Raw genomic sequence first — 21,938 nt, 5'->3', positions numbered from 1 at the left:
CTCCGTTCATCCATTTATTTTTTTCAGAATGTCCTAAGCAGCTTTAGAGAGAAAGTTCTCATACTTACATTCACATATGCACACTTGATACAAATTTTGTCACACTTACAAATAGCTTTTGCTACACAGTGTTCCACAAAACGTAGTATGAAAATATAATTTTAAAACCACATTACAAAGACAGTACAATACATTCACTATACTGCATCACACCTTCTCCCACTTAATAACAAATTCATGTCAGTCACATTACGTCCAAATGTACAAATTTACTGTAAGTCATATGGATCCTATCTTCTACACCTGTATTATCTGACAACTGAAATGTGTGTGTGTGGTTATGAGCCAGGACCAAATCACTTTCTAAAGTGCGGTCCAAATACAGAGAAAAGTGACAGTGGATCTATGCATCTACCTAAGCACTTAAACTGGCACTTTCTACTCTACACACATACATACACAATAGGGTGAGACAAATGTGTGCATGCACACCTGCGTGTGGGTGTTAATAGACATGTTTTCGGACATGTTTTTGGCATCTTGACACCACCAGTTCCTTCTTAATGCCTTCAAGCTTTATGGTAACATCTCATGTGACAGATGGGACATCAGGAAACATTTAATATATGGTCCATACATGTTTCCAGATTTCACAGCACCAAAAATACTAAACGTCAAATACTGCTTAAGGACTGGATGCACTTACAAGCAAGTAGCTTATCGCAACTGAAAATAATCACTGTGTACCAATCACACGTAGTATAGAAATTAACCAGCAAATAGCAGCAGGACAAGGCCATTTTACAGACTGGTGCCACCTCATGGAGAGTCCTTTAACACACCAATGGTAAGTTGTCAGAAGACTACTCCAGTGGGCGAACCATGCCATGATATTGCTCACTGTGCCTTGGGTTCTAGCAGTGCCTGTGATGGCCCATATTGGTCCTGAACACCAGACTTGTAATTGGTAATTAAAACAGGGTCTGCTCTAAGCATGAAAGATCTGGCTCTCCATGTTAGCTTTTCAATTGTCCCAACTCCCCACCCCCCAGATTTACAATAGCAAAAAGTATAAAATAATTAACAGAATGGGATACATGCTTTTTCTTTTAGCTCTTTCTCCTTTAGGCAGAAGAGCCAAACATTTTGGCTGAGCACAAAAACATACTGCACAAGAAATATTAAACCGGGCACCAGCATGACAGTGGATACTGAACACTACAGAAAGGATGCTCAGACCCTACTGCCAGCAGACTGCATCTATGACACTGCTGACTGGAACACTAAAGACACAAGAGTAACGTGACATTGCAATAATACTTCAGACAGCTAGTATCATTGTTACAGTAAGGCTGCTAGTGCAGACACTGCGGAAGGGCCATGAGGGCAATCCATGCTGGGGAGCTGGAATCCATGGCGCAAGCAGGGCAACAGATATTCACGCAAACAAAAACCGTTCCACAGATCCGAACGGACGACCATCGCAGAAGGCTTAAAACATGCAAGTGCACGCTTGCACACACTCACGCTTACATTTTTCCACACTTTCAATACAGTAGTGCAGAGCATGCACACCAGCGTTGGGTCTGCACAAATCTGCTTCCTCTAGACACTCATTGCTCATTCACTTCTTTCCCACTCCACTGGGAGAGCAGGGAAGGGGAGCTACTTCGGCACTGTGAAGCTATTGGCAATGGCAGGTTAACAAGAGAGGAAATCAAAACACAAGCATGTGGTGTCTGGACTTCCTCGCCTCTCCTCGTCTCCTTTCCCATTCCACAGCGTGTGGCAACTGTTCTCGTACCATGTTCAGGGAGCGAAACGGAGGGTGCAGCGCTGCAGTCCTTCTCCTTTTGTCTTTTTTTTTTTGTGTGAAAATGACCATGGCAGTACTGTGACCTGAGATTAAGGCTTTTCCCATTCAAACTCTACAAACAAGGAGTAAAATCAATTGATGAAAAAAAAACATGAAGAATAAAAAATATACATAAAATTGTGTAATATATATCTATAGAAATAAAATATTTTATGTGTTAAAATATATAGTGTAAATAAAATGATACAAAGTCTTGATAATAATAGCTACTAATATATGCTAAATGCTTCTTTATAGATATTATGTACATATATGTATTTATACTCAGCTGTGCTTTACTGGAAGTAAATAAAAATAGGAACTTAAGAATAAGGTTTTTTTGCATCTTTTGTCTTTTCTGAGCAAATCTACTGCATTTTATGTCATGAAATAAAACACATACAAAAAATAGCCATAAAAAGCAATTCTGAGTCATGGTGTCTTTTCCTCCATTCTTACTAGAACTAAATTCTAGAATAAAGAGGAATGATACAAATGGCTTGTGCAAAAAATATACTTACAAACACTGACCATAAAATAGTAATAATGCTATAAAGAAAAAGAATCAGGATTAATATTTGTTTTTTGTAAAGTCATGTGTGTGTCTGTGTGCGCATGTGTGTGCGTTTGTATGTGATTATCACAGTGAAGAGTGGAAGCTGATGATCTGTGTGTGTTTATCAGTGTGGAGAGTGGAAGTTGATGGTTGTGTGTGTATGTGTGGGTGTGAGTATCACAGTGGAGAGTGGAAGTTGATGGTGTGGTGTCTAAGGCCTTGAGAGGTTTTGTAGCTTTTCCCACAGCGACATTTGAAGGGCTTCCTCACTCGAATTTGAGTCCTGTGTCCATTCTTGGCATGATACTTTATACCATTCACATTCTTCAACAAAAACGGAGACAAAGAGAACACAAAATGTTGAAAAGAGCAATGCTTGTGTACATTCTAATGAAAAGCAATGTCATAAGTTAATAATGACCACAGGCTCTATGGCTTTGTGTCCACAGTGATGGTAATGAGTAGGAGGGTTAGGGTAATGACCATGGTTTAGGTTAAAGGTTAGGCCATGGGATAGGGTAAGGGTTAGGGTAATGACCATGGGTTAGGGTAAGGGTTAGGGTAATGACCATGGGTTAGGGTAATGACCATGGGTTAGGGTAAGGGTTAGGGTAATGACCATGGGTTAGGGTAAGGGTTAGGGTAATGACCATGGGTTAGGGTAAGGGTTAGGGTAATGACCATGGGTTAGGGTAAGGGTTAAGGTAATGGCCATGGGTTAGGGTAAGGGTTAGGGTAATGGCCATGGGTTAGGATAAGGGTTAGGGTAATGGCCATGGGTTAGCGTAAGGGTTAGGGTAATGGCCATGGGTTAGGGTAAGGGTTAAGGTAATGGCCATGGGTTAGCGTAAGGGTTAGGGTAATGACCATGGGTTAGGGTAAGGGTTAGGGTAATGACCATGGGTTAGGGTAATGACCATGGGTTAGGGTAAGGGTTAGGGTAATGACCATGGGTTAGGGTAAGGGTTAAGGTAATGGCCATGGGTTAGGGTAAGGGTTAGGGTAATGGCCATGGGTTAGGATAAGGGTTAGGGTAATGGCCATGGGTTAGCGTAAGGGTTAGGGTAATGGCCATGGGTTAGGGTAAGGGTTAGGGTAATGGCCATGGGTTAGGGTAAGGGTTAGGGTAATGGCCATGGGTTAGGGTAAGGGTTAGGGTAATGACCATGGGTTAGTGTAAGGGTTAGGGTAATGGCCATGGGTTAGGGTAAGGGTTAGGGTAATGGCCATGGGTTAGCGTAAGGGTTAGGGTAATGGCCATGGGTTAGGGTAAGGGTTAGGGTAATGGCCATGGGTTAGCGTAAGGGTTAGGGTAATGACCATGAGTTAGGGTAATGACCATGGGTTAGGGTAAGGGTTAAGGTAATGGCCATGGGTTAGGGTAAGGGTTAGGGTAATGGCCATGGGTTAGGGTAAGGGTTAGGGTAATGGCCATGGGTTAGCGTAAGGGTTAGGGTAATGGCCATGGGTTAGGGTAAGGGTTAGGGTAATGGCCATGGGTTAGCGTAAGGGTTAGGGTAATGGCCATGGGTTAGGGTAAGGGTTAGGGTAATGGCCATGGGTTAGGGTAAGGGTTAGGGTAATGGCCATGGGTTAGGGTAAGGGTTAGGGTAATGGCCATGGGTTAGGGTAAGGGTTAGGGTAATGGCCATGGGTTAGGGTAAGGGTTAGGGTAATGGCCATGGGTTAGCGTAAGGGTTAGGGTAATGGCCATGGGTTAGGGTAAGGGTTAGGGTAATGGCCATGGGTTAGGGTAAGGGTTAGGGTAATGGCCATGGGTTAGGGTAAGAGTTAAGGTAACGTCTGTGGGTGTGCTTCTACCTTGTATCTCTTCTTGCAGCCGGGTACAGGGCATGCGAAGGGCTTCTCCTCGCCGCCATTCATACTCATAGAGCTGAGGATGGACTCTGAGCTTATGGCGCTCTCTGTGGTCCATGACTCATCACTGTCTGAGTCCTCGTACTCCACCTCCTCATCATCACACTCGCTGCCTGGGGGCGGAGACACCGCTAACATCACTCATCACAGCAACTCACAGTAAAGGCCACATTAAAACAGCACTTTCATCTATGTGGCCTTTACATGTTCTGTTCTAAGGACTTTTTACCCTGTGTCTATGATTCCTTTACAGTGTTAAGACTTCCCTTTTCTGTACTGCCAACAGATCACATTTTTAAAGGTTGCCCGCGTATTTCACTCCTTGTGAAACAACTGATTTTAAAAACCTCCAAAACTAGCTTTTACTTACCAAACAGAATAAAACTATACCAGCACATTAGCATGTCTAGCCTGTATCATTTTAGCAAAGTACTGACTCTAGAATTTCCCATTCCAGTTCTGAGTCTGGATGTAGAATGTGAAAAAATAAGAAACCTAATGTGTTTTTGGGAAGGTTTTATTTTTTAGTGACTGACAAAAGTCAGTATTTGGTCCAGTGAAACTGCTGGTATATTTATATGAGGCTCACACACACACACTGGAAGGTGACCAGCTCCAGGAGGTGCAAAGATGACACAAACAGGTACCAGAAATACACACACACACACACACACACACACACACACACACACACACACACACTTTTACTATTAAAATGTAAAAAACTAAACATTTAGGCTTATTAAATAATTAGACTAAACTGCCTTTAAGACTATGAAATCTGTCAGGAGTGTCCTGTTACCTGTGGGTGTACTGCTGCGGAAGGAGGATGAAGGGGTAATGGGTGGGGTCACAGGTGGAGTCAGGCTGCCATTGCTATGACGAGGGGGCGTAGAAGTGTTGCTACGGGACACACCTCCAGTGGCTGACAATGCAAGTTTGGGCTGAACCTTCTTCTTCTGATTCTCCTGTTCTCTGCGTGCTGCTTCTGTCATGAATCTACACACACACACACAACACACAAAGTATGAGACATGAGAAAGCTCCACATGTTTAGTCATTACTAATGTGATGCCCAGTGTGACCACATTTCCTAAGCCCCAGAAGTGAAACACTAGTTACATAAGAATTGGTCAAGCATTTAGTTACGACATTAGTTAAATTAGAATCTTGTTACATCACTGACTACAGCATTAGTTACATTAACAACATTAGAAGTTTCGTACAGCACTAGTTACAACATTAGCTACATTAGAATTTGAGCTCAATGCATCTTTAAAAGTGTACAAACACCATGTTTTAAAAAATACTGTTGGAATTTGCAACCTTAAATACACACATACACAAACACACACACTTACTCACCGGTTTATGTAGCTCAGGGCAACATAAGTGGGTTGCTGCAGCTCCTGTTTCTCCAGCACTCTGGGGTCTGTGTCTAGTAGCAAAGAAGAGGAAACGAGGAAGAAGGACAAAAATAGGAATGTAGTGCAGAGGGTGAGATGGCCATTTCACTCATGAACTGGACAGCATGTACAAAAACGTGCAGTCTCTTTAAACACAAAAATCTGCTTAAAGAGCATTTATGCTTAGTCACAGAATTGTACCCCCTAACACACACACACACATACGCATGCGTGCACATGCACACAAGTACACGCACGTGCACAAACGCACGTGCACACACGCACACACATGCATGCATACACACTTACTTGAGACAGCAGGCAGCTTCCACTGCCTGAGGCACAGCAGGCAGCAGAACTTCAAAAGCTTCTAAACCAAGCATGTGTGTGTGAGTGTGTGCCTGCTTGCGGCAGGGGGGGTGGGGTGGGGGGGTTGTGCATGCACATGTGTATGTGTTGGGGGTTGCATGGGGTTGTGTATGTGTGTGTGTGTGTGTGTGTGTGTGTGTGTGTGTGTGTATGTTTCTCTTTCTAAAGTTGTGCCCCCATGTGATGTCCTGTGGAAGCTCATCACTGGAATACATATCTACATGCTCCTCTGCTCACACACCAGTACACCAGTGGCATCACATCTGTCTCTGTGTGTGTGTGTGTGTGTGTGTGTGTGTGTGTGTGTGTGTGTGTGTGTGTGTGTGTGAGACCAATGGACACTTCTCAAATAACCAGTGTGCACTGCTCAAATAACCAGTGTGCATTGACCAAATAACCATTGAGTCCTACATAAATAACCAGTGCGCACTGAACAAATAACCAGTAAGCACTGACCAAATAACCAGTGAGCACTGCTGAATTGTGGAGAGGTTTCTGTATATGCAACCTATCAGAAGAGCCCCTTCACCCACGTTTAAGTGATGGACAGGAACCTGGAGAAGTATAAAGAAGTTTCAAGATGCATGTTGTGCAAATTCCAAATATTAAATATTGGCAAACTGTTGATGTAAAAAACAAATAACACCCAAATAACAAGAAAAATAATTTTAGTATTTAATGAATTATAAATAGTCCACAACGTTTTTCATTCTGTAATTTAACTTAATATTCTGTAATTAAATTAATTAGTTATATTTACAGGGTAGAATGATGCTTGTATTATTTACGAGCAACCACATAACATTTAGTTAATAAAATAACATACATAGACTAAATATATGTATGTGTGTGTGTACGGAAGCAGGCATGTGCATTCATGCATTTGTGTGTGTTCCTGAAGTTAATTTGGCAGAGCTGTTAGTGCTGCTAGTAACACCAAGGTCATGGATGCAATTCCCATGGAGCACAAACAAACACGCCATTCACTTTGTATTTATGTTGAAAATATAGTGCACACGTACGTACGTACATGTATATGTGTGTGTGTGTGTGTGTGTGTGTGTGTGTGTGTGTGTGTGTGTGTGTGTGAGTGAGACAGAGAGAGAGAGAAAGAGAACAGTTGCTGCTCTTGGTTAAGCATGGAAACCACACAGCATGTGAGGAGGATGTGTCTGCTAAAGCATGGGGCCGTTTCACAGAGGCCACACAGAGCAACAAACAGCGGTGCACTACGGCTCCATGCCTGAACTTATAACCGTTCCCTGCCTGGTTGTTTTGCAGTGTGAACATATACGTGTGTCTCTATGTGTCAGACTGTGCGTGGATAATAAATCCCATATGTTCAGTAGAGGTATTACTCAATGCAGTTACAATCTTTCCACTGTGTTCACTGCTGTACTGCCTGCAGCAAATGTTATGCATAACTTTACATATCCTATGACTCTGCTTATTATTTATCCTGGACATTTTGGAATTGTTGTGTCAGTGCCTCTAGACACATTTTTGTCAAATGCACAGTGGTAGAGTTACACTTGGGGTCCAAAAATGAGCAGACTAAAACCAGCAGACATCCACAGATCAGAATGTTTGTATCTAACTCTATAACCAAGAATGTAACAAAAAAACATTAACTCATTTTAAACTACTCCGAATATTGAATAAATAGATAGATATAGATAGATAGACAGACAGACAGACAGACAGACAGACAGACAGACAGACAGACAGACAGACAGACAGACAGACAAACAAACAAAAGTTTTTGTAGGTTTAACACTGGAGTATTAACACTGGGACAATACCATTGTGGCATTAGCACTGGGGCATTGACACCGGAATTTCAACACTGGAGCATCATCACTGGGGTATAATAACTGGGGCATTTCACTGGAATATTCAAACTGGGGCATTAACATTGGGGCATTAACACTGGCACATCAACACTGGATTACCAACACTGGGGCACTTACACTGGAATATTAACACTGGAGCATTAACACTGGAATATCAACATGCAAGTATTAAAACTGGAGCATTAACACTGGAGTATTAACACTGGAGTATTCATTAAAATTATTAAGAGGGAGTTTTGTTGAGTACAAATAAACGTAAGAATTCCATATTATCAATTAACATCAGTTCCAGTTTATCCGTGGTGTGTTTTATAATCATGTTTCTGTGGAACTGTACACGACCATGCACATGTGCTGTAGGTACAGGCTCCAGATACAAATAATGTGTGCAGAAACACTGACACAACAATTCCACAATGTGGAATGTATAGTTATAGTTAATGTATAGTTTGCAATAAAAATAAGAGCAGATTAATGACCACAAAGGAACAACCTAAACATCGTGGAAAGATTCTGGCGTGTTCTGGAATATTCTAATGTCCCTTAAGTCTCCAAACACTCCTCTGACCTCATATTGCAACAATTAAGATCTTCTCACCTTGTAATTCTAACAGTCAAGTATGTGCATTCACACACACACACACACACACACACACACACACACACACACACACACACACACACACGTCTATGTTTTAGGTGGTTCTACTTAGGAGGTCTTCATGGTTTCATTAGAACACTTTAATTTCTTGTCAGAGAGGCTGGAGGAGAGTGGGTTGGGTGTATCTGATCAGCTTCTGGGTGAAAGAAAAAATGAATCATAAGTACAAATAAGTCTGAAGAAGTATGAAACAAAGTCATACACAACCTGCATCTATAGTATGCAATAACCAGTTCCATAGAGTGCCTGAAAACCTGAAGCAAAGACTTCTGAATCAAAGTCATCCTCTTGGCATACGCTTGTCTGAAGGAATAGGTTAATCATGGTATAGTGTAAATCATAGCAAGTTTAAATACTCTCCTATATATCTCTCCTATATATTGTCCTCTAAATACTTTATCACATGTGACATCTACCAGAGTAAATGAAACCTAAATGAAATATGAATATTTATGTAATTTAAAGTGACTAAAATAATTTCAAATGATACATGTGTATATTAGCCCATTTTTTATTTCAATCATTAAAGGATGTACAAAAATAACCAGCAGGCACTGCTCAAATAACCAGTAGGCACTGCTCAAATAACCAGTGAGCACTGCTCAAATAACCAGTGAGCACTGCACAAATAACCAGTGAGCACTGCACAAATAACCAGTGAGCACTGAACAAATAACCAGTGAGCACTGCACAAATAACCAGTGAGCACTGCACAAATAACCAGTGAGCACTGAACAAATAACCAGTGAGCACTGCTGAATTGTGGATAGATTTCTGTATATGCAACCTATCAGAAGAGCCCCTTCATCCTTAACCTTCATCACGTTTAAGTGATGGACAGGAACCTGCAGAAGTATAAAAAAAGTTTCAAGATGTATATTGTGCAAATTCCGAATATTAAATATTGGCAAATTGTTGATGTAAAAAAACAAAGAATACCAAACAACAAAAAATCATATTTAATTACTTATTCCCAAACTGAAATAGTTCACAATGTTTTAGCAAATGCAAATTAAATGTTCTGCTCAATTTTGGAAGCTCTATACAGTGTGTCATAGTACCAATATGGAGAATTATTGAGTCCACCCATGTGGAGCGCATGATGGCAATAAATAAACTTCACAAAAGCCCGCTCCTCACATGAACTGCTGCCATTAAAATTTAGTTTTCACAGGGTAGAATGATGCTTTTATACATTATTTAGGAGCAACCACATGACATTTATGCAGTACATAACTATATACACACACACGTGTGTTTGTGTATGTGTATGAACGGATATGTGTGTGTACACATTGATCTCAAGGTGTAATTACATGTACCAGGTGCAGAGCAGTGTAGGGGGCAGTTAATGTTTCCCACATTTTATGATTTCCATTCACTTGCCAAAGAGAGGCACATAGTCAGCACCAAACACACACACACACACACACACACACACACACACACACGCGCGCGCGCATGCGCACAGAGTCAGCTCAACATACACAAACATACACACTCACAAGATTATACTGATAATCTCTTTAATCAAATGTAACCAAAATCATTAACAAATCACAAGCAGACTGTCCTGCTACACTTACTGCGGGGAACACACAGGTTTCTTGTTCTTAAGCACTGTCCTGTGATGGTATGAACCATATTAAAGTCCTGCGATCCATCTGTGTAAGTCTAGTAACACTCCAGTGTTACTGAAGCAGCCTTGCTCATAAACATGCTCTATATTCAGACCCTGTCTTTAATTTTACATCCTATCAAACTTCACTGAGCATGATACTGCTGTTGAGAGTTTAAGGCTGATTTGAGATCAGTTGCATTTAGAGGACTTCCATCTTAGTCATACAGACTGAGTGTAAAAGACTGACATGTAACTGTGGCTGGACAGTAAAGTATTTCTTGGCTCCCTACAAACAACCAAAGAACAAACATTCCCCCTTGTGGTGCAGAATGATATAACATGGCAAAATGACAAATTTGTTCCTGATTTTCAGAGCTTGTGTACAGGCATCCTGTTCTCGTGTACATTCATATGTATTTTTGCATATGTGTGTTTGTGTGTGTATGTGAGCTCATGTGTGTATGTGCATATTCATGTTTGTGTGTATGTGCTCATGTGTATGTGTGTGCGTGTTTTGTGTGTGTGTGTGCGCGTGTTTTGTGTGTGTGTGTGTGTGTGTGTGTCTGGTATGGCATGGGGACACAGGAATGCCCAGCTTGTTCTCCAGACAGCTAATTAAAAAGCAGGTGAGTGTTTAAATACGTTTCAGATCAGCAGGTCTCCGGATGGAGGGGAAAGGGGGAAGGGGGGGGGACTCTAAACCAGGCTGTCATTAGATTTTCCAGAGCTTAGAAGTATACAGTGGCACAAACATACACTTGCACACATGCACACATAAATGCACACATATGTGCAGGCACATATGCATTCATACATGCGCATGCATACATGTATACAAACATGCACACACACATGCATACATTCTGCACACATGCAGGCACACATTTGCAGATTACAAAAACACACATTTAGAAAGCAGTAGCACCAAGAGATAAACAATCACACACACACACACACACACACACACACACACACACACACACACACACACACACAGACAAGCTTGTGGACAAGTGTGTGCATACTCACACACATTCAACACCAACACAGGGTGGGTCTGTTAAGACAGACATAAGGGATTTTCTACTGGATCTTACTAACTGGCTCAAAAAAGAGTTGAAAAGTAATTTAAGCAATTTAATATATTTCACTGAGTTTCACTCTCTCTCAAACACACACAAGCACACAACCACACACTCACAAACATCCCTAACAATATAATACTTCAAAAACATTAAAAAAAACCATCTGAAATTATAGACAGGTTTAGTATGTGAAATATGTTGAATTCTGTATGTACACTATATATATTCTATCATCTTACATTTTTAAAAAGGGCTAATTTTATATGAAATTATATATGAAAGTATCTGCCATATTACTGCAACGCATATTCTGCCGTTTTCTCTTGCATAACTTGTTCAAAACTGGCTGCGGGTTTACAAGCCTAAACCATATTTTTAGGCAAGCCTGACCTCTGGTGGTCTCCCTATGAAATTACAACATATAGGAAAATTAAAATGATACGCTTTTACTGGTTTTGAAAAGTTCAGTTAATATGATACTAGGTTAGTGCATTCAGTGTGAATAACAGTGTTAATTTCAACACTTTAGGTACTACCAACCTAATGGTAAGGTTTTATTAGTATTACCAAAAGTCAATGACAAAAATATTGTGATAATGCTATTCCACAACACTATGGTCATCTTAAGACATTTTAGTTATTAAATGCACAACTGATGTAATCTGGCTGCCCAGGATATTCTGGAAATATGTGATGTTGCTGTTGTCGATTTAACCTTCATTACCAGTCTCAGTGGTCTCCATCCTCTTGTGTGTCCAATACACCTGCCGTAAATCGCCATTGTCCTGCATGTGTGTTACAGCAGGGACTAGCACAGAAACAGCCATGGTCTCAGCCCTCACCGACCCTGCTCAGGAGGAGTGAAACCATAGCCATCGGGGTATGACGCCACTGTGGTGGTTGTCAGGCAGTGCAGGCAATGGGACGTGTGCGCTAGAACAATGCCCATCTGAATACATCACGTCAAACATCGCCATGTTGACACGCTCGTCTGTTCTTATTATGAGGTCAGTCTGCTACCAGCATGCTGCTATTGCCTGGACATGGAGCAAGCAGCCCTATTTATGTCTGAACATGTCTGGACATGTCTGGACCGCTCATTCTCCAACAAACACCTGCAAGTGCCCACACACGTAAGCAGGACAAAGACAAGCAGACAGTAAAACACAGGAAGAGAGCATGACATCACACAGTGTTCCTCTCCACTTACACCAACAAAGAGGCAGACATATAGTAAGAGTTAGAGAGTCAGACAAATACACACACACACACACACACACACACACACACACACACACACACACACACACACAATGCCCATTGAACTCTGGCTGGTTAGCTATTGGTTGTCCAGCAGTGCAGAGGTGTCCAGGCCAGGTGCATAGAGTCCTGTAAAGTCCTGTAAAATTGTGTAAAGTCCTGGGATACAATATTGGACAAGACTGAAAAGCATGAGGAAAAAAGAAAGCTTGGTGCTCATGATCTGAATACAATCCACTGAGCTGTGAGACACAGAGACCTGAGCAGCCCTGGCAGACAGCAGATCTGACTCACTGGTCTTTACTGTCAGCACTGCTGAATATGAGTGGTGGAGTGTCCAGAAGCACATGACCGTCTCCCATCCAGCCAGACTCCTCCAAGCTCAGCTCATGGCTGTAAGACTCCCAGCTGAGCCATACTGCTATGGCAACTATGGACTTTAGAGCAAAATGTGGAATGTTGTTGACCTGAATCACAATGACCAATCAGTAACATGCTTCCTGCAGAAATGACTGAAGATGTAAACAAATTAACAAACAAACAAGCAAGAGCTGAAAAAGGTCACACAGAGCACCACCAGAGTGCATCACCACAGACCATCACCACAGAGCATCACCCAGAATATCACCACAGAGCATCAGCAAAACCTGGTCCTGGTGATCTCTCAAACTTCAGACAGTCATTTACTGCAAAGGGTCTATAAGCAACCATTTAACCTGACAGCATTATTTCAAACAATATGCACTAGCCCAATTACTTCTGCATTTTAAAGATTGCCTTTAATGAGTGCCATTATTTACACTCTCTAATGCAGATGCAGTTTCACTGATGTGGAGAAACATGTTCTAAGGCACAACTCCATGGACACGGTGTTTCCTTAACAACTACAGCCAGCCAAATGATCCAGCGAAGGAGAGCAGGCCCCTCTCCACAAGGAGGCAGAATCGCTTCAGCTCCGACAGTCAGAATCAGGATCTGCCTTTACTGGCCACGTATGTTTGCACAGACAAGTAATTTGTCCTTGGTCATACAGTACACAGTGTACAGTACACAGTATATTGTACACACTATACAGTGCAGAGTACACAATAGACTTGTGACAATAAATTTGTGTAGTAAACAACATTCATGCCCGAGTTCTACCACACACACATACACACACACACAGGTTAAGAGTAGCGCTGGGCGATAAAACAATCTCAAAACAGGGACACAACAAAATTTATTTCAATAATGATAATAAGCTTTTGACATTTTTACTCGATAGGCTCTATGACTGCTCTGTAGAACTGAACCAGACTGTGATGGAGGTAGTGATAACTGACTCCACTATGGCCATGTGGAACTGAATCAGCAGCTCTTGAACCAGGTTGAACTTCTTTAGCTAGAACAGGAAGAACATCCTCTGCTGGGGTTTCAGAAGTGGGAGGTGCAGTCATTAGTGCAGAGGGACAGGAGCACACCTTTCAAGAGTGCCAGCACCGACCATCCAATCAGCCAAGTGCAAGACAAGAATGCTCCCAGCTGCTCCCCGCCCATTCTGAAATTATAGAACTGAATGCTGAGTTGAAGTCCAAAAACAGGATTCCTTGGTTGCTGGAGGTACTGAAGGATGAGGTGAAGTCCCATGTTTACTGCATCATCCACGGAACTATTGGCATGATATGTATAATGCAGTGGGTCCAACATGGATATGGTGATGTCTCTCAGGTGTGCTAACAGCAGTCTAACAAAGGATTTCCTGACTACAGATGTCAGGATTACAATCATTTATTCCTTTGATCGGTTCCTTTTTCGGAGATGTGTATTATTATGAAGAGTTTAAATCAGGAGGGAACTTCATACAGCTCCAGTGATCTGTATTAAGACCATCAGAAGGGCACGATCTGGGCCTGGAGTTTCCTTGACCTTCTGTCACTGGAAGAGTTCTTCATTTTCATCACCTTCATAGATCTTCAGTGCAGGCTGAGTGGAAGTCAGAGCTAGGGGAGGAGGTGCTGGTGTCTGTGCTTTAGTCTGGGCTGTAGTCTGATTGAAGTCTCCAATTGTACACTTCTGTGTACAATTTCTTTTGACTGACATCCAACCTGTTTGTTGAATATTCAAACACATTCCAATCAGGATACTCCAGGCAGGCTTGTAGCTTGCTTTTTGCATCATTTGTCTATGTCTTCACTATACTGAACCCAGGCTTAGCAGATTTAAGCTTCTACTTCTACCTCTCTGGTCTAAAGGACCAACCTTCACTTGTACTCTTTTGGCCAATTGTACATGTTTAATCAGCACTGATGGCTGGCTTTGAGGGAGTTTTCTGATTGGCTGTTCAGTCTAAATTTGATTCACAACAAGATATACATGAATGATGGTTTATTGTCACATTGTGTCCGTTTTGTGTGTCCCGCGTGACGTCTTCGGTGTCAGCGTGGTGTGTCCCGCGTGACGTCTTCGGTGTCAGCGTGGTGTGTCCCGCGTGACGTCTTCGGTGTCAGCTTGGTGTGTCCCGCGTGACGTCTTCGGTGTCAGCGTGGTGTGTCCCGCGTGACGTCTTCGGTGTCAGCGTGGTGTGTCCCGCGTGACGTCTTCGGTGTCAGCTTGGTGTGTCCCGCGTGGCTTCTTCAGCTTGGTGTGTCCCGCGTGACTTCTTCAGTGTCTGTGTCCCGCGTGACTTCTTCAGTGTCTGTGTCCCGCGTGACTTCTTCAGTGTCTGTGTCCCGCGTGACTTCTTCAGTGTCTGTGTCCCGCGTGACTTCTTCAGTGTCTGTGTCCCGCGTGACTTCTTCAGTGTCTGTGTCCGCGTGACTTCTTCAGTGTCTGTGTCCCGCGTGACTTCTTCAGTGTCTGTGTCCCGCGTGACTTCTTCAGTGTCTGTGTCCCGCGTGACTTCTTCAGTGTCTGTGTCCCGCGTGACTTCTTCATTGTGTGTCCCGCGTGACTTCTTCAGTGTCTGTGTCCCGCGTGACTTCTTCAATGTCTGTGTCCCGCGTGACTTCTTCGGTGTCAGCTTGGTGTGTCCCGCGTGACTTCTTCGGTGTCAGCTTGGTGCGTCCCGCTTGACTTCTTCGGTGTCAGCTTGGTGTGTCCCGCTTGACTTCTTCGGTGTCAGCTTGGTGTGTCCCGCGTGACTTCTTCGGTGTCAGCTTGGTGTGTCCCGCGTGACGTCTTCGGTGTCAGCTTGGTGTGTCCCGCGTGGCTTCTTCGGTGTCAGCTTGGTGTGTCCCGCGTGGCTTCTTCGGTGTCAGCTTGGTGTGTCCCGCGTGGCTTCTTCGGTGTCAGCTTGGTGTGTCCCGCGTGGCTTCTTCGGTGTCAGCTTGGTGTGTCCCGCGTGACGTCTTCGGTGTCAGCGTGGTGTGTCCCGCGTGACGTCTTCGGTGTCAGCTTGGTGTGTCCCGCGTGACGTCTTCGGTGTCAGCTTGGTGTGTCCCGCGTGACGTCTTCGGTGTCAGCTTGGTGTGTCCCCCGTGGCTTCTTCGGTGTCAGCTTGGTGTGTCCCGCGTGGCTTCTTCGGTGTCAGCTTGGTGTGTCCCGCGTGGCTTCTTCAGCTTGGTGTGTCCCGCGTGGCTTCTTCAGTGTCTGTGTCCCGCGTGACTTCTTCAGTGTCAGCTTGGTGTGTCCCGCGTGACTTCTTCAGTGTCAGCTTGGTGTGTCCCGCGTGACTTCTTCAGTGTCAGCTTGGTGTGTCCCGCGTGACTTCTTCAGTGTCAGCTTGGTGTGTCCCGCGTGACTTCTTCAGTGTCAGCTTGGTGTGTCCCGCGTGACTTCTTCAGTGTCAGCTTGGTGTGTCCCGTTTTACTTCTTCAGTGTCAATTTGGTGTGTCCCTTTTCTAATACCAATATGTAGACAGCTCACCTAGTAGCTTCGTTATGGGCCTGACCTCAGGCCAAACTCATTACAAACCTCTCAATCGTACCTGGCTCAATAAACTCTCTGTTTAAAGTTCCAACTTGCACAGAATATGAGATGACATGTTTCATAAAGCTCTGATTCAATATGACCTGCTGTAAAAAGACATCATCAGTGCACTGCTTTGAAATAAGTCCATAAGCACAAACACAATGTACTGGTGTGGTGCTGGTGGTGGGGTGTGTTTGTTTGGTTGGTTGTTTTTTTTTTTGTGTGTGTGTGTGTGTGTGTGTGTGCGCGTGTGTGTGTGTGTGTGTGTGTGTGTGTGTGTGTGTGTGTGTGTGTGTGTGTGTGTGTGTGTGTGTTAAGGACAGGTTGTCACTGGTGCCCTGTTCAAATTCACAACTATATTTGTGCAGCCTAAGAGAAGTCAGGTTTGTAACTTAAGAATTCCAGGCAATGCCATATGTATATATTGCTAAACAAGCTGCAGTCTTGCCTGTTCTGTTACACATCACTGTAAGTGGAGAGCCGAAGCAAACTAAACAGGCTGCCACACTTTCAATGCTCATTGCTGCTGTGTTTCCGGAAACAACAGGACTCTGCTCTGTCCTGGCCTTGCAAAGCACTATAACATCACCATGGTGGAACCAATCTATTATTAACATTATTAACATCATCGTGGTGGTATTCATCCATTATTATCATTATTAATACCAGCCTGGTGATATTGATCTACTAACACATGGTGCTGTTGATCTATTATTGTGTTTGGAGGTTTCAGGTCCTAAAGGTCCAATCAATAAGCACAGAAGAGGTCAAAAGTGGTACTGAAGAGGTCAGAGGTGACAAAGGAAAAAAATAGTCCACAGCATGGATGACATTTTACAGCAGTCTGGTATCTTTTCTTCTATTTCTCATTTGTGCAGAGGGTATGATTTAGAGTACAGGGCTATGCTGTAAACCAAACTTCGACCCAGGTGTATGAGATTCACCTAATCAGAAGACTGTCACCTTTGGGTCATGGCTAGTCACTATGGAAACAGTAGGCATTCCTCTCAAGGAGGCTTTTGGAAATATTACAGCTTTCTTGACAGTCCAAAACACATGTAGATACATTCTCACAAAATATACACAAAAATGTGATTTCTGTCCAACACCTAGAAAAATGTAGGTGGGCACTTGTTTTCGCACCATTAAATCGTGATGACTACATTATTAAACATCATTCCCTGTGACAGCATCACAAAATCAAAGCCGCGCAATTTAGGGGCGCTATTTGATTTAAAACTGCATAATCTCAAAATTCTGTCATACTAGCACTGTAACAATGTTGCATCAAAAATACAAAGTAGCGGAAAAAAAAGATCCTGCAATACTTCATAACCGTAGCAATTGTTTCAGTGCACCTAACTTTTGCCAAAAGTAAGCAGCTTAGATAGTTCTTGCAGCAGCACCTAAACTAACATTACTTCAACTTTTGATAAACATGTCGCTTAAGAAACGCTTTCTTCCGGAGATTGAACACACAAGTTCCACGATCTCTGTGCCACAGTGGCGACAGACATCTCCAACACACACAGCGAGACTAAACAAAGCTCTCAGCGAACGCTAATTACGGTTCCAGGCCTAGAGCTCGGCGCTGTATCGCCTGGGTCTTCCTGCACGCAACCACAGAGAAGTGCGTTGAGCTGTCTGGGCTGAAACGAAAGCCAAGACAACCAGAAGCCGTTTCTTAATATAATGAAGCACCAGATCTAGCACTACCTTCCTGCGCGAGTTTTCTCGCGCCACACCTTGCAACCTGGGCAAAATAGAACGCGTAGCTTCCTTATCGCGCGAGTGCAGCTAGCTTAGCGCGAGAGCTAACCGAACCTAGCGGTACTCACCGATGTGGTTGTCCTCGATGTGAACGATGAGTTCGGCCAGAGACTCGAAGTGCAGTCCGCAGCTGCCGAACCGGCATGCATTCGAGAAAAACGAAGCAGCTGCAACGCCCGTCATGGTGTCCGACGTCGGTGAGCTCGCAAACGGGTAAAGAAAGAAGCCGTGCTGACCGGGATAGCGCAAGTTGCCGGCACCTCGTAGCAAAAGCAGCGGCGGAGGTAGCAGCTGGAGCAATGGGCGGCGGGCTACCGGGAGAGGGGGATGGGGGGCGGCGGACCGTGACGGAGGAGGAGGGAACGGCTAGACAGACAGTCTGTTCACCTGTACAGCGCGAGCTGTGAAAACGCTTGTGCGGATTTTCCTTGAAGGGTTGTTGTGAACTCATTAAATTTGGCACTGTGTATTCCTGCCTTGACGGCAACGGAGCTCCGTCCATCAAAAATTCCTATTGCAACCTATTTCAGGAAAATATAATGTAAAACATATGGTTACATTCGGGTGTAGACATAGATACATTATATAGTTTTAAAGAAAACTTTAAACAAATTAGGCTATGTGTGTATATTCCTATACAGCTCACAAACTATCTGGGGGGGAAAAATTCGCTTGTGTGTGGCTTGTTAAAAACGTGTATTGCATTTGTGTTTGTGCACGTGATAATGTATTGCTTCTTTATCTGCGAAGCGAGTAGAGCTGATACCGCTAACAGTTGTCATAAGTTAACAGCAGGCCAAACTGTAAAGTGTCAGTCTAAAATACGTGAAACTCTTAAATAAGACATGTGTTGATTTATAGCTAATTAAATTAAACGTTTTGGCATATAACATTGAAAAAAGCCCTTTACTTTAACTTCATCCATTTTTAAAAAATATTTCAGTAGAAACAGAGTAAGGGGTCAGCAGAAAGTGTTACAGTGAAAACCAAGTAAGGCAACATTCAGAGATCTCACACCCAGGAAAGTGTTTCAGTGAAAACCAGGTAAGATGATGTTCACAAAACACGCACCCAGAGAAGGCCTACACAGCTGATGCAGTCATTAACCCTAAACCTTCAGAGGAAAACATGCGCACAACGAGGTCATGATTTTCTCACTGCTCCTTTTAACCCCTGACCTGTGAGAGATGGCAGTAACTCATGATCCATGTTTGGGTGAGTCTACAGAAAACTACTTCATTTAACCTCTTAAACTCTGGGTCCATTATTTAGTTTTTATCCTAAGTCACATTCAAAAATTGCTGTGAACAGTTCTCTAATGACACTGAAGAAGCTGAAGAAGAGTTTTGTTCAGATTAACCCTGTGTATCTTATTCCCTAGACTTCTTCATTTGTTTATATTATATGCTATGAAAAAAAAATGTTCTGCCTGCTAATAATGACAAGGAACCATTTCTAGTTTTTTTTTGTTTTGTTTTGTTTTTTCATGTCTGCATTTTGTGTTATACTGCACATATTTATTCTTGAATTAAAACCTCAGACCATGACAGTTCTGTCCGGTCCAAACTGGTCAGGTCCAGTTTAAAAGAGTGTAGTGTGGAGACTGTACAGCTAACAGGTGTGGCTGTTTGATGTGTACCCATGTTCCCAGACACACAGGAATGTCCCAGGCAAGTCCAAGACTGTGTACCCACCACCGACTGTTAACAATCCATTAAACAAATGATTATAAAGATCTTCTAGAAGCATCCTCAAGAGTAAAGTCTATGGTATCTAGTGTTTCAGGTGTACACACACAAAGAGAGTTTGTACTGTTCAACCAGAGACATACCTAAAGTAGCAGGTAAATAAGTGCATGCACACGTAAACACACACACATACTCATAGTTCAGACAAATTTCAATGATAAGTATGTATCAAAGTATTTAGTACACTGAGCTGACACATACATATGCACATTTGGCCAACAAGTGGTATTTTAATGTATTCTAGGCTTAGGTTTAGGGTTGGTTTTGTAGATAAAAATATTTCAATCTTTAAAACTAATTCGGCATGTTATCACATAACCTGAACTATTTAAAAGACATGCATTTGATTTAATCTACTTCATCATATGTCTGTCCAGATACTATACCCAACGGTAGAAATATAGGAGGAATAAAGGAAGCTTCAAATGATCAACAATAGGTTTGCCCACCAATGGATGGCCAGCTATTGTAGAATGTGGACACAAACATTTATACAAGTTAAGAATGAATACTTTGGCATCAAGGACTTTCAAATTTTCTTTTTTACATTACCCTCAAGGCACTATCAAAGCCCAATTTCATATATTATTGATTTAGGGTTGGTTTTACAGACACACCTGAACCAATCCTATAAGCAAATCTCTCAGGTATGTTACATGACCTGAAACATTTTAAAGGAATGCATTTGATTTAATTTATGTCCTCATGTGCCTGATTAGCTACCATACCCAAAGGGAGGACCAGAGCTCAGTTTAAAGGATCATGCAGGCAGCTGATGCCAGATGTGAGAAAACTACAGCTCAAGGTAGGCCTACAGATTAAACAGCAGTATCTATCACATATTGGATTATCTGAATCATCCTTAATAGATTAGACCTTTAATGAGAGCTAGATGCACACTGTTAGCATCACCAACCAGCTATTACACACACACACACACACACACACACACACACACACACACACACACACACACACATATATATATATATATATATATATATATATATATATATATATATATATATATATATATATATATATTCAATTCTGTATTAGCATTTGATTTAAAAGATCATCACATCAGAGAACTATACATGTAGTTCTGATCTCACTGTAAATTATTCATCCTTAAAGTCATTTCATCCGATGTCATCAGTTCAGAGCTTCCTACTTTGTGTGTATTATCTGCAAAAGGGATTTGGCAATTTTTTTGTTGTTTCAGGTGAGTCCTATCAGAGGAAAGCTTTGGATGATGACACACAAAACATCTGAGTACATGCTCTGAAGTGTTGAGAGTGTTATAGTTTGTGTGCTTGTAAATGATTCATGCTCACAACCGTGGGAGGAGACCAAGATCAAGGTTTGATAATGACATCATTACATCTTCCTGTTTTGGGGGGTTGCTGGGGAAACAACTTGTAGCACATTACAGCAGGACTTAACAATGAGTCACCATCCCCATGTCTTCAGCTTTTCTCTCTTTTTCTCTCTCTCACACTTTCTCTCTCCAATTTATCTCTCTTTTCTTGTCTCACTGCCTGTCTCCTCCTGTGCATAAGACACAAAAGTGCTGCCTTGTTGTGAATCACCAGGACCATGACCCGAATACCTCCAACTCACTCACACTAAACTTCCGATATCCAGAGCACCTGGTCAGCTGTTCAGGGCGTGGTCAAAGGCTGGCCTAAGACGGAGCAGAAGCTCAGAAGCTCAAGCGTTATTCACAGCTGCTAAAGGAAAAGTACATGTATATCTGCACAATAGTTAAATATTATTTTTGAAGAAGCCTATTTAATTTCTTAATTGCATTAAAATCGGTTCTTTAATAATGCACAGTATACCCTTAAATTACCATAGAAATAAAATACTGGGAGAAATACATAAATACTCAAATGTTTTAAAATGTTATTTCCATTTTCTCTCGCTCTCTCTCTCGGTTTTTTGTTTTTTTTTGATAAACTTTTTGGCGCTGAATCTGAAC

The 21,938-nt window shown here is 42.4% G+C and overlaps 1 protein-coding gene across 1 annotated transcript; it reads right to left on the bottom strand.

Moving 5' to 3' along the window:
* Position 1: 1 nt before the first annotated feature.
* jazf1a (JAZF zinc finger 1a) lies at positions 2 to 20,066 on the bottom strand. Its single transcript, XM_027014947.3, has 5 exons — positions 18,275 to 20,066; positions 5,655 to 5,727; positions 5,092 to 5,288; positions 4,233 to 4,402; positions 2 to 2,735 (listed from the first exon to the last, which is right to left on the bottom strand). Exons 1-5 carry the CDS (start codon positions 18,387 to 18,389, stop codon positions 2,589 to 2,591), a joined length of 702 nt encoding a protein of 233 aa, XP_026870748.1. The 5' UTR covers positions 18,390 to 20,066; the 3' UTR covers positions 2 to 2,588.
* Between the last annotated feature and the right edge of the window lie 1,872 nt (positions 20,067 to 21,938).

The sequence above is a fragment of the Electrophorus electricus genome, chromosome 2 (genome assembly GCF_041902795.1).
Source record: "Electrophorus electricus isolate QZ-2024a chromosome 2, ASM4190279v1, whole genome shotgun sequence".
Taxonomy (NCBI): domain Eukaryota; kingdom Metazoa; phylum Chordata; class Actinopteri; order Gymnotiformes; family Gymnotidae; genus Electrophorus; species Electrophorus electricus.
The sequence above is the reverse complement of the archived record's forward strand: the minus strand, read 5'-3'. Positions and strand labels throughout refer to the sequence as shown.